The following is a 13,105-nucleotide window of genomic DNA, read 5'->3' as shown; positions in this document are numbered from 1 at the left end:
CACACACAAGGGGATGGCATTGATCAGGCCCACCCCGTCTGTGTGTGAGTGTATGTGGTGAGGGGGGACAGAGGCGATGGGCCGAGGTCGCTCCTGAGGAGATTAAGTGGAAATCTACGGGAAGAGAGAGGGCTTCACGCCTGGCGGAGCCTGGCCCTGATGGGCCTATGGAAGACCGCTGCTGAATGTCAAAAACCCCACGACCATCCACACTGCTGAGAGGGAGAGAAAGGCAGGCAGGCAGACAGGCACACAGATGAAGGAAAGGTAACGGAGTAAAACTGACTGACAGATGGAGAAACAGAGTGCTTAGAGATAGACAGGTGGGTGAAGAAAAAGAGAAGAATGGAGGTAGGGGAGAAACAGAATGGAGGTAGACATGGTGGGGTAAGAAGGGACCGACCCACAAGACCAGAGCTGGAAAAAAAGTGAGCGGACTTGTCCTCTGAGACATCATATCAAAAACCAGCACACACAGAAGACTTAAGTTATTACAGTCCTAATCATTCCATAACCATTCCTCTCCTGTGTGTATAAGAAAAACAAATACTTATAGCATGCTTAGACAGATACTGTGCATAGCCAGAGGGGAATTCACTATCATAACGTTACCCAACAACAGTGTATTATTCAAGCGTTCACACACACACACACACACACACCAACAGAAAAAAAATATTCCTTTTAGAACCTATTGTTCAATACAAGCCCCTCCCGGCGATGACAGAAGGCAAACATCAACTTGATACACGGCCCCTCTTTCCTCATTGAAGAGAACAGGGCAGGGAGAGAACCATCAGGAGCAATTTACTGTGGAGGCCGCAGGGCATAGTCTAAAGGACATAACATGATAAAAAATAAAACACACAGAAGTAAAGTGACCACAGCAGAGGCCATCACTCTTCCTGCCGCTCTGAGAAGAGCTCCTCTGACCCTGCCGTGATTTGCCTCAGAGGGCTGCCTCTGCGGTGGCAGGCGGCCCTGATAATAAAACAAAGGGACAGACACGCCGCATTTGTACCATCAGGTGTCGCTGGCCGGGGGTAAACATTCCATCCGCCCCCCCCCCCCCCCCCCCCCCCCCCCCGCGGTCCCATGGGTCAATGCAGTGTGCTGGTGGTGGTGGTGGGGGTGGTGGGGGAGAAAGGCCCATCGTCTCCACCACCACCACATCCCTACCTCCACCATCGCTTGCTCTCTCCATCATCGCCTCCACCACATCAAAAATAACCGAAGTCTGAAAAAGCAAGCAAAGGAGGGAGCAGCTGGTGCACAGGAGTGGCTGGTATGAGTGGGCTGGGAAACAAGATCATGATGACATTTCACAAAATAAAATTTGGCCAGTGAAGATCAGAAATGACACTGTTGGGAGAAATAGTTTATCTTGTATGGTGCAGCAACGGCATGATAAACAATGATAATCGCTGGACGTTGTTTTAGGTTTTTTTTAGAAGAGGGCTAGAAAAAGCAGAGGAGAGCAGGCGACACACGACAGGAATGACAAGAGCGTGGCCGTTGCGAGCAGAGCGGTGAAAAACTGCACCTCTCAAACGAGGCGAGGGGAAGAGAAGCAGGAAATGCGGCCCCCTTGCGAAAGCGAGGCATGGATGCGCAAAAAGCACAAACCCAATTATCCTCGGGGCGAGCGCCGCTGTTTTGCAGAGCTGGCGCGCGCTTAAGGACTCAACCACGCTGATTACACGATGCCTCAAGAGGCTTTGGGGTGGACACAAGATAGCGCCGGGAGTCATTTCCTTCTGCCAAATTGACTTCTCAGTTGTTTTCGATCTGGGTACAGCTTATAGCCACAGAAAAATACATCTTTTTTTTTCATTCTCATGTCCTCCTCAATCATCACCAAAATCTCACGCCTCTGTCCAGTCTATTTTTCGCTTTGATCTATGCTTACACCGTGTAAAAGGAATCGTCTTCTTTTTTGAACAGAGAATAATATGGGACATGGAGGGGTGCGCGTCAATTTGGCTTAAGTTTCCAGTGCCTAGGCTAAACTATAATCACCAACCGGTTTCGTAATCAAAGGCTAAACGTGCAGGCAATGGCTATCTGACAGATGGTCGCACGTGGGAGCGCAGAGGTTATTTTTGCCACAGTAGAATGATATCGGCGCCATTTTTCCATCAGTGTCTCCAAATGGGCTTTTGGAGGAGAATTTATTTAGTTTGATTCTGATCTTGCAACAATTTCTAAGGCTTAATTAATTTAGATTTTTCTCATCTTAGACACATAAGCTATTTTTGTCTAGACTACTTAGAAAAGTAATTTGTAACTAGAATTTGGCCTTTATATTAATATTATCAAACTAACTGTGACAGTTGTTCAATAGCTAATTTGAGAACCTTGGAAGGTAGTGAATGCTGCTCCATCCTATAAACTCTTACATTTACCACAAGTGGTTAGCCCTGTGAACGGGAAAATCTAAATGTGAACTGAAGACCTAAAAGAAAATTGCATTTAATATTACAGATTTAGCTTTCTGTATCTGTCTCAGAACACATTTGATTTATCTACCCAACGGTGTACGCCATTCTCGTCTCTTTATTTGTCGCACCATACCAGACCACATTTTCATGCAGGTCCTATTGGAATCCAATTTGTTTTTCATCTAACTAGTCACCTGTGAAACAAGTTTTTAAACCATGGCTGGGGGCACAAGTCCAATACCTCTCCCCATTGCTTTTATTTGTGTTTATTTCTAACCATAAAACTGCTGAGAGGATACGCACAGCCGGCCACGGGTCGTTACGTAGTAAAACAAAGTGACTGTACAGCGCATATCATTGCTGTTGTCCTGGAGGAATTAAAACTGTTTGTCTGACTTTGCGATGGAGGGTAGAATAGAGGGCACACAACATAAACATTGCTTTGGACAGCTGCGCGTCATACTGAACATCCCCTTTATTTCTAAATCTGGTGCTGAAAGGGGATGCTCTATCTGTTTCAATTCAGCAGGCACAAACACTACCAGCCTGCAGTAAAAACAGAAACCCAGCAAGCACACATAACCTTATGCTTCAATGAGTCAATGAGGTATTGTAACAGCCAATATTTATGCCACGGTGTCAAGGTCAAGTCATCAGACTGTGGGAGCGCTTCGGCCCCTATTCGCCCCAGGTCTGGGCCGCTCATGTTCTAAAGTAAACTGCAGCCTGATTGTAGCCTATAGGACAGACAGCCTTGTATAATGAATCAATGGAGGGCAAGACAAAGTCAGAGTGGATATATTCTAAACAAGGACGGGCTGTAGTAGCTCTAACCTGAAAGAAGGGCATTTATAATTTCCACAACTTTAAAAGACTCACCTGGAGCGCTCACACAACTTCAACAAAAGTTTGGATGCTACAGTGGGGGGAGTACCCCATCACTTTTTTCTGGGGTGCCATCTGTGTCCTGCGGAGCATTCCTATCAAAAAGAAATACAAGTTTGGACGATACAGCGATCGAATTTGAAAACTTAAACTGCAACGGGCTACTCGTATTTATGCAGCCACAACAGAAAAAAAACATTTTTTTCCCTCCAGAGGGGCAGCTAAGCCAATGAGGGCAAACTGGCTGTTGCTCAGGCAACTTCAGCCTTGCCCTGTGCATGTCCTTGGTTCAAATAGACGTTTTTCATCATCTTACAGGGAGAGTTGAGCCCTTACTTTTGGGAGCCTAGACTTTAACATCTCAACACATGCACACATTGAGCAGAGGAGAAAAACACGGTCACACTTAAGATGTAGAAGAATTTAGTGTTTATTGAGGTTTAACACAGTTTTTAACAGTGATAATGTACATGTGAAATGCGTGCAACAGAAGCTAACTCCCACTCTCAGCGACTTAACCAGCTGGAGCTTTGGCTCGTCGCTGTGTCCGCAGGGATGCGGCGCCCCCACATCTTTACAAGGCGTGAGATAGGCATTACAGCCCACTGGCTCAGTCTAAGACAGTGGACAAGACAACAGAACATATTACAATTGTGAAAATAACAGAAATGGTTCTAGGACGTGTGCGAGTAGGATTTGAGAGAGGGAGCTCTCAATGTGATGTATCTGAGGGCATGTAAACAAACTCAAATCCCTGCCTGACTGCCTATGACAGGAAGCACTGGAGGGTAAGGAAGTGAGTCTGCCCGTGTTACTCTATAAAAAAAGCTGTACTCATGTGACTACAAAGACATTTCCTTCCCTCCCCTTTCTTTCTAACACCCATTCTAAACAGTAATTTTTGACATGCAGACTTCCATTTGCCAGAAGTGCGACATCCATTTGCACAACCCTTTTCCCAAACCTTTGTCCATTCACTCTCAACTCCCTAGTCTCCATTAACCCCCGGCCCCTGCCTGTCCCGTCCACTCTAGGCTGTTTGTCCAGGACGTCCTTCTGAGACACGATCTCCCTGTCCTCACTGTGGACACAGTACAGGTTGACCTGGCCGCCGCTGTAGGCTTCATGGTAAGTGGCCTGGTAGATCGCTTGGCGGCCCAGCTCACAGGCCTCCTCGATGGTCAGGTCGTGCCACAGGCCGCTGTCCACCATACTGTACACACACTGCGTACATAGAGCCCGAGCACGCAGCAAACAGGTCGCCACACACGCGGTTGCCCTCCGAGTCCACATAGTAGAGGCCTGTAGACACACACACAAAGAGTTGAGGAGTGAGGGCGAGAGATTTCACATCATTAAGCCAAGGGGGAGAGAGGGAGGATTTAAAAAACATGATTTCCACATAACAGTGTAAACCTAAACAGTTAAAGAAACCGATTCTTGAAACCAAATCAAACTCAGTCATTAAAACTGTAACACACACACACACAATGAACCATTAAGATCAAACCATTGCAACATACTCAAACTAGGGAGAAAGTATTAGTATTGTTATTATTATCATTACTATTTTCATAATAAATCCAGCCCAGCGGCTAAAGGCAACCCAGGCTCCAGCCATCTCCTGCTGCCCTGATTAAAGAACAGGCTGCTGACGAGGCAGCGGTGAGAGAGAGAGAGAGACAGACAGGTTGGCCAGCCTGCTCCAGGGCATCGCCCAAGGTGCTATTGATCTCACCAAAAAAACACCCAAATTAATTATTGATCCATACCTGAGGGCCTAACCTCGCATCTCAAATGATAAAAGACAGCGTTTAGACTTCAGGGAACCGTGGGAGCGAGAGGGAGAGACTGAGACTGTCGACGATGTGGAATTACAAAATGTCCCAGTGTTGGCACCACTGTCACAAGTCATCAGGCAAACTTATATAGCCGGGTTACTAATAGGACTTGAGAAACAACATGTTCTGGTCTGGAGAATGACACATATAGACACACACACACACACACACATGTACACACGTACACTCATAATGCAAGGAGAGTAGTTATGGTGACTCGTTCCCATCTGTGCTCAAGCAGAGCCAGTGTGCAGATGGTAAATTAATGAGATCAGCTCTGTCAGACAGACTCCAGCACACAGCCATGCAAACCTGTGGGAAGGCAGAGATCCACAGACACCTCTCTCTCAATCTCTCTCTCTTTCTCTCTCACTCTCTCTCTCTCTCTAACACACACAGACACACGCACGCACAGACAGACAGAAGCCTCTCCAAGATCCTCAGTTTTCCTTGAGTTCATGTTTGCTATGTAAACTCGAGACAAGATGTAGAGTTTCAGTCAGTTTCGCGGACAATTTAAAAGGACCGCCTAACGTGCGAAACAGCCCTTCTAAAAACACGTTCAGGGAAAGCTCACGATAGCTTTCAACTGGTAAATTGAACGTTCTGCATGCTCCGTTACCTTTGCCTGATAATCGCTGGGGCTCTCCAGCTATGCAGGGTAATTTGCCATTCTGAAGGTGCAAGTGTAAATAGGTTAAAAGGGAGGAGGGGGAAAAAAACATAATGGGACTGACTACTCACAAGCACGCACGCTCACAAGCAGCCCCTCGTGTCAAGAGAGACAAGGCGGGGCACTTGAGTAGCGAAGGGAAGAAACCTCTGTCACATTCACAATGCAGTTGGAATAGCCTCAAGAGGAAGCCTAACATTGTGGTACACGAATGAGTGAGTTGTCAAATAATGTATTGGAGGAAATTAAGGGGAAATAGGTGTTAAAGGATGTCAATACAAAATTTGCAAGCATTTGTACAGTGAGAGAGGCGCATCGGACATGTGTGTGTGTGTGGGGGGGGGGGGGGGGGGGGGGGGCAGTTGAGACAGCCCGGGTGTTCCGTGTGGGCAACTCATTCCGCTTGGTTACCCCCTAGTGACAAGCCGTTAGGGCTGGGCTCTTTTCAGATGGCCCTTTGGAAAAAAATATATAAAATAAAGCATAAAAAAGGCTGAGTTCTGACACACTTAAGAAACACACAGGCTATAAACAGCACAAGGAGACACTGAGCGCTCAGCTGACAGTCACACACGACTGCTTTGACTGGAGGGAGGCGAGGAGTTAAAAAAAAAAAAACAATAACTCAACCGCACATAAAAGCTTCTCCTAAGCAACATGAAATCACTACTCAATCCAGTGTGTCGGGATGGATGCTCAGCTCTCGCCAATCCCCTTAACGGTGCCATTGTTGTGGGAGGTCTATGGCTTGTCACGTCGGAGTGACGGACGGACAGCCCCGAAGCCACGGCTCCTGCGTCATAGGTGTGGCGAAGGGGAGGTGGCAGGTGCCCGGCAGGCACGGCGCACACAAAACACCACCGCCTCCACCGGCGCTAAGCTCTTAAGCAGATGTGTCATGGCATTAAATGTTATTACAGGCATATTTGTCAGGCTCTCAACTATACACCATTAGATTTATTCCTCATGGCACTTGGACAGTTAATCACTGCAGAAAAAAAATAAGAAAGGGAGAGGGAGAGTGAAAAGGGGTAACGAGCTCGCTCTTAATCGAGATTGATTTAATTTACATGACACTCACCTCTCCATTTAATCACCAGCATTGTAGCAGACGGCGTGAATATTGAACTTTTTTTCCCCGCCGTCTCTCATTCCCCTGAATCATTTTTTCTGAATTGATTGCCAGATTTACCGCGTCACTCTGGGCTTCTGGCTGGTGCTGTCCATTTAAGGGGCCCCTTTCCATTAAAAACTTGTGGCATGCTCCGTATAAACCACATTGATCCCCGGGGGCCGCATTATGCATGCGACCCGATTGTCCTGGCCGAAAGCCTCCGTCCATCATGGCACTGGTCTTTCCCGGCCCGCAGCCACAGCCATATTGATTTCCCATTATGGTGTCACTGTGCTGGGCCCATTTTAACACGTCGCCTGTGATGTACTGCCAGTTACTGCACTTTGTTTGGGCAATTTTTTCAAGTGGACCCTCGCACCTCCCCACACATAAAGCACCATGTGGAAACAGCTCCACTTAGTGGGGAGGCCTGGTGCTGCAACCACGACATTTCCCCTCTGGTGAAATGATTTTGCTTCAGCACTGAAAATCCTGTTTGAGAGATTTCACTGCAACTCCTTTGAAATGTCACTCATATGATTCTCTCTGACTGGAAGTATTTTTCTTTCTAATGTTGCTGTGATAAAGGAATGGGGCTATTTGTTCATTTTCTATTTGCATACAAATGCCAAAACACCCAACCCAACATTACCAATGTCATGAAAACTGTGAAAACACTACAGACTACTGATTGGTCAGAGAGAAGTCTCATCGTCTGAACCTGGATGTAAGATTTCTCAAAATGTTTTTTATCAGCAGTCTTTTGTCTTGCTGCCTTAAGCCACCTTTGAATCAAAATGTATGTCCTTGCTGTGATAAACAGCCACATACCGACATCTTGGTTTCATGCCACGTCACTAGGGCGACCAGTTACATTGAGGGGGTACTAAACTGTAGTTGAATACGAAGTACCTGGTACCACAAGCAAGTAGAGTCAATTCAAGTTGAGTCAGTCAGTCAGTTACATGCAATTGAAAGGCGACTTCTAGTGAAGATGAAAATGTGTGCCAGTATTATATTAAGACAATTTAGATGAAAGCATTTACATGAATACATAGACCTAAATTTAGATTATGCACAGATACAGAACCTTCAGTACAACAACAAATGAATAACATGATATGAGCCAAAATAAGCCATTTTGCAAGATTTTACAAAGGACTACAGAAATGTCGATTGTATTTTGTACACTGTTACATGTTTGCAATTATGACTACACTGAGTCATGAACAGTTCTAAAATTCACAGCTTATGTCAAACAGGTAGATATACGCAAGGCACCCGGCAGAGGACAAGAGGTCAAATTTGGTCATTATGACCAATAAGCCATGACACAAGGCTTTCATGTGAACCTTAAAGTCAGTGATTTATTTTTCGTCATGTGTACAACTCATAAACATGTATTTGAAGAATGAGATTGTTGCGTGGGTGTGGTGATCATTGGGCTGTATATCGCACTCTCCGGACAATCTCGCCCCCACTCTCCCTTTGCGGCTGTAGAAGTCCTGTAACGTTAGACATTATAGTAGCCAGTTTCCATGAATGTAAAGAGTTGAACAGGGTATTATCGACTTATATTTATACAGCTAAAAAGCACTACAGAACCTTGTCATTAAAGTATGGGGAGACTAAATATATGAATCTATATACATATTTTAAGAAATGCACCTCTGCCAGACAGGAATGGATTACAGAACTGGCCTACCGGGCCAGGCCCAGGGGCACATGAGCTCAGGGGCCCCCTAAGCCAGAGCCTCTGCATGAAGTCGCTGTTATGTATCTCTTATTTGAGGTTGATAGAGGTGTATTTTGTTAATTTGCTGTTGACTTTAATTCAGTGTACTAGCACTGTGTTAGAAAGTGTGTTTGTGCGTTGTAAATCCTGTTTAAGTACAGGCGCACAACTTTGCGGCCGCGTGCAAAGGGGAGGGGGGCCTTTTACATGTCCAGGCCCAGGGGCCCATGGTTTCATAATCCGTCCATGCTGCCAGACACCAATATGACAAAGTGAAGGTTTGGCATTAACATGTTTACATGTTCCGGCCATTTTGAGACCAAATGCAGTGTCTACAACCTTCAGAAGCTGAGATGCAGGTGCGCGCTAAACGGGCGTGGACAAATTTGGATGTTTGCTCGGGTTACAGTAAACGACAGCACCCTAGTTTTATTCCTCATGGTCAAATTAGCCAAAAGAAATTGAGAAAACTTGTGCCGCTCATAATCCATACTCAATTTATGGCCTGCTGGAGTACATACGTAGCCTTTTCACGGTATACTATATCACTTAGTGGAACTGTCAAGAGGTTTCCTTTGCTCTCTCGTGATCGTGTTTACAGCCTAGGCATTCTCCTGACACTTCAGCAAATAAATATACGTGCTTTTTCCCCAAAACAGATTGTAAATCACATTTTATATATATAATGTAAATGCTTAACAGAGGTCCCTTATTTTAAAAATAAATGAATGTGAAATCAAAACCTATATACACTTCAGTCCAGTCACGTTCTGCAAAACATTGTCCCGACAGTGGCTCAACTGAACATTTAGCCCACTTTGCAGAAAATACAGATATAAATTATGTATCGGTATTCAGCATAAAAATATTATTTTTGGTCCATATCGCCCAACCCTAGGGGATCACTTGATTGATCGCTTCTTTGCTTCTCTTGCCATTCCAGATTGCATTTCAGTCGCAACTAAACACAACAGCACCCAAACTCTGAAATACTATTTATAGTGACAGCATCTAGCCAAAATGACATTTCGTACCACAAGTAAATTGTCTAGACTCATTTGTCATTGCTAAACAAATCCTTAAGTTCTCTTTTTCTTTTTCTCTCTTTCTCTCTCTCTCTCACTCTCACACACCCTGGGGATTGACCCTCCCTCTCTCTCCCTCCCTCTGTTTCTTTCTCTTTCTCTCTTTCCCTCTCATCACACAACAATATGAATTTTCAATCAGGGGGCCATTTTCTAATGACTAATTAAAGAACTCAATTTCTCTGCAGTCAATTTGTCTGACGCTAATTGGGAGAAAACTGAAATGATGCATGGCTAATAATCCCCCAGTGCTAAAAAAAACTATTATTCCAATGAGCTCTTCAATATTACATGGCAGATGTGGAGCCCAAAGTCCTTGCTACAACTTAATCAAGACAACTTTCCTCAAGCAGCAGTGTGTAATGCTCCATGCCTGTTTCTATGTGATTTCTAAATATAGCTTATACATTCGGACATGTCCAAAACTAAACATCATACTAGTAAAGTACTATTGTTTGCTGTATATTTGTATTAGAATATTTTACACTGCAATATATTTGATCTACTACTGTGTTTGTTTAGACTACCATCAGGTTCACTCAAGTTGTACCACACAGAGCTAAGCTGGCCTGGCCAATTCATTACCATCATATTTCAACATTGACTCCAAATGTGATAATGTGCCGGGCAGCAGCAGCACCAGCACTAGAACAATTGCAATGGTGATTAAAAGAACGATTTCTTCAAACACTCAACCTTGTTTTACAGGGCATGACTACACATTCATGAAAATTGAAAATTCTGAAATTGGTAGTCGTGATTTCAATAGCCGAGAGACTTGAAACATCTTCAGAAAAGACGATTATTTGCTTGGCATCTGTTGAAGGGGAATGACAGGGATCTTTCAAAAACTGTTTCTTATTCAGACAATAACACATTTCTTATGAGCATTTCCTTTTTCATTTTTTTAATGGACCATTCTAGTGGAGAAATAGCATTCCTCTTGAGCTGAAAACAAGAAAAAAATACTCATGTCCTCAAATTCTCTTCTATTTTCTTTCAATGTCTTTGGGCACCACCTCATGTAAAATGAGCATTGCCTCCTCAAAAAACGTCACTGTATTCCAAGACACTCCAGACACATTTTGTTTATCTCTGAACAAGAATGAAGCAAAGCAATTGTTTTGAAATAGCTGGCAACACCTTGTAATAGCCAATATTGAATGGCTGCACCACTGCTGGTAATGAGCACAGAGGCGATGTGTGTATATTTACTTGGCCCCCTCTTATCCCAGCCACACACCATGGTTCCCATGCTGAGACCCATGCCCTTGTACTGGTACACCATGTTGGCGAGCAGCTGGGACGCGGCGGCTACAGAGATGCGCTCCTTGTTGCGCAACTCATATATGCAGCACTGCCTTGCCAGCAAGCGCTTCCAGAAGCTGCAGTTGGCTGCGCCACCGGCCATGGTGCCCAGCAGGTAGGGGTTGATCTCGATCACTTTCTTCACCGCCTGTGAGGCGATGTAGGAACCTGCTGTCGCCCTCGATACCACGGCCACGATGATGCCATGCTGGAACTGGTTGGAACATATTGAAAGAGTTCAGCATAAGCAGTATGTCAATGTTCACCTCAAAGTATTCAAACAGTATGCATAATCAAGTAAGTTCATAAGGCAAGGCTATGGCAACATCTTGGGCATCTGAACTGAAATGAGTGAATTACCTTTTCAACTGGACTGAATGAGAAAGTTAAATGAACATTTGCAACAACACATCACCTATCAGTCAGGGCTGATGACACTCATGAGTAAGAGACAGTTAAGTCACTCACAGCATCATGTTACACCTGCAATAACAAAGGTGGCTTCATCATGAGGGCCATGGCCTGATTTATCAATTAACTCACACAAGTGTAACACAAGTGATTTTTCATCTGATATACACAACACACTCACTTAGCTGCTTAAGATGCTGAATCCAGGTTTGTTTGTTTTTTCAATCAATGATTGGCAAATTTGAATCAGTTGCCTAAAATATACAAATGGGGGGGGGGGGGGCTATAAGACTGGTGTGATTGCTAATGGAGGTCACCCATATGACAGTTTCTGATTCGTCCTAATGTTACATTGAAGCTATGGAAGTCCAGCTCTTGCAGTTATTAAAGCAAACAGTGTCATCTGCAAGGATCTGAAAAGTTGTCTACCTAACATAAATCTAAGTTTAGCGAGGGAATGCGTGAATGTAGTTCAAGTTTATTGTGCACCTGAAGTTACTAGCCAGGCAAACAACTACCGGAAAAGGCAAAGATAGCATGCGCCAACACCAAGCACGCTAGCCAAAGTAATCCAACCAGAGACCGTCAAAAAGCTGATCAAGCTCCTTGGCAAGTCACCTGCTAACTAACTTATTTTGCTTGCTAGTTTGGTTGTTCCATGAAGAAATTCGATGTTTCTTTCGGGCGCATCCTCACCATAAGCGGCCAGGGAAGGGTTCACGGCGAAACTGTCCATCGACTGGGTTAGAACCAAACCCCTGATTACCCTGATCCAAACCACAACCAAAGACAAAAGGACGGGTATTTGAAAAATCCGCAGACTCTTTCAGTTACTGCTGAGGACCATCTTTTCTTCATACAGCTAGCGACCGTTCATTCATCATAAATTGGCCTTACATACACTACTCTTCAAAAGTTTGGGGTCACTTAGAAATGTCCTTATTTTTCAAAAAAAAGCACTGTTTTTGTCAATGAAGATAACATTAAATTAATCAGAAATACACTCTATACATTGTAAATGTGGTAAATGACTATTCTAGGCGGAAGCGTCTGGCTTTTAATGAAATATCAACATATGTGTTTAGAGGCCCATTTCCAACTATCACTCAGTGTTCTAATGGTACATTATGTTTGCTAATCGCCTTAGAAAACTAATGGATGAATAGAAAACCCTTAAAAAACCCTTGTGCAATTATGTTAGCACAGCTGAAAACTGTTTTGCTGTTGAGAGAAGCTATAAAACTGGCCTTCCTGTGAGCTAGATGAGTATCTGGAGCATCACATTTGTGGGTTTCGATTATACTCTCAAAATGGCCAGAAAAAGTGAAATTTCATGTGAAACTCGCCAGTCTATTCTTGTTCTTAGAAATGAAGGCCAAACCATGTGAGAAATTGCAAAGAAACTGAACATTTCCTACAACGGTGTGTATTAATCCCGAACAGCACAAAAGGGCTCTAACCAGAGTAGAAAGAGTGGGAGGCCCCGGTGCACAACTAAGCAAGAAGACAAGTATATTAGAGTCTCTAGTTTGAGAAATAGACGCCTCACAGGTCCTCAACTGGCAGCTTCTTTAAATGGTACCCACAAAACGCCTGTGTCAAAGTATGCCGT

The 13,105-nt window shown here is 44.3% G+C and overlaps 1 protein-coding gene across 1 annotated transcript in view; it reads right to left on the bottom strand.

The window, feature by feature from the left end:
- psmb5 (proteasome 20S subunit beta 5) overlaps window positions 1–12,229 on the bottom strand; it is a gene marked incomplete at both ends in the record, with an annotated part of 16,680 nt that extends 4,451 nt beyond the window's left edge. The window contains 5 exon segments of the mRNA XM_080836208.1: window positions 3,831–3,941; window positions 4,305–4,550; window positions 4,552–4,628; window positions 10,990–11,296; window positions 12,128–12,229. Of these exon segments, the coding sequence (XP_080692334.1) occupies window positions 3,831–3,941; window positions 4,305–4,550; window positions 4,552–4,628; window positions 10,990–11,296; window positions 12,128–12,229 (843 nt within the window).
- Window positions 12,230–13,105: the final 876 nt, after the last annotated feature.

Source organism: Sprattus sprattus (assembly GCF_963457725.1).
Source record: "Sprattus sprattus genome assembly, chromosome: 4".
Classification (NCBI taxonomy): Eukaryota; Metazoa; Chordata; class Actinopteri; order Clupeiformes; family Clupeidae; genus Sprattus; species Sprattus sprattus.
The sequence above is the reverse complement of the archived record's forward strand: the minus strand, read 5'-3'. Positions and strand labels throughout refer to the sequence as shown.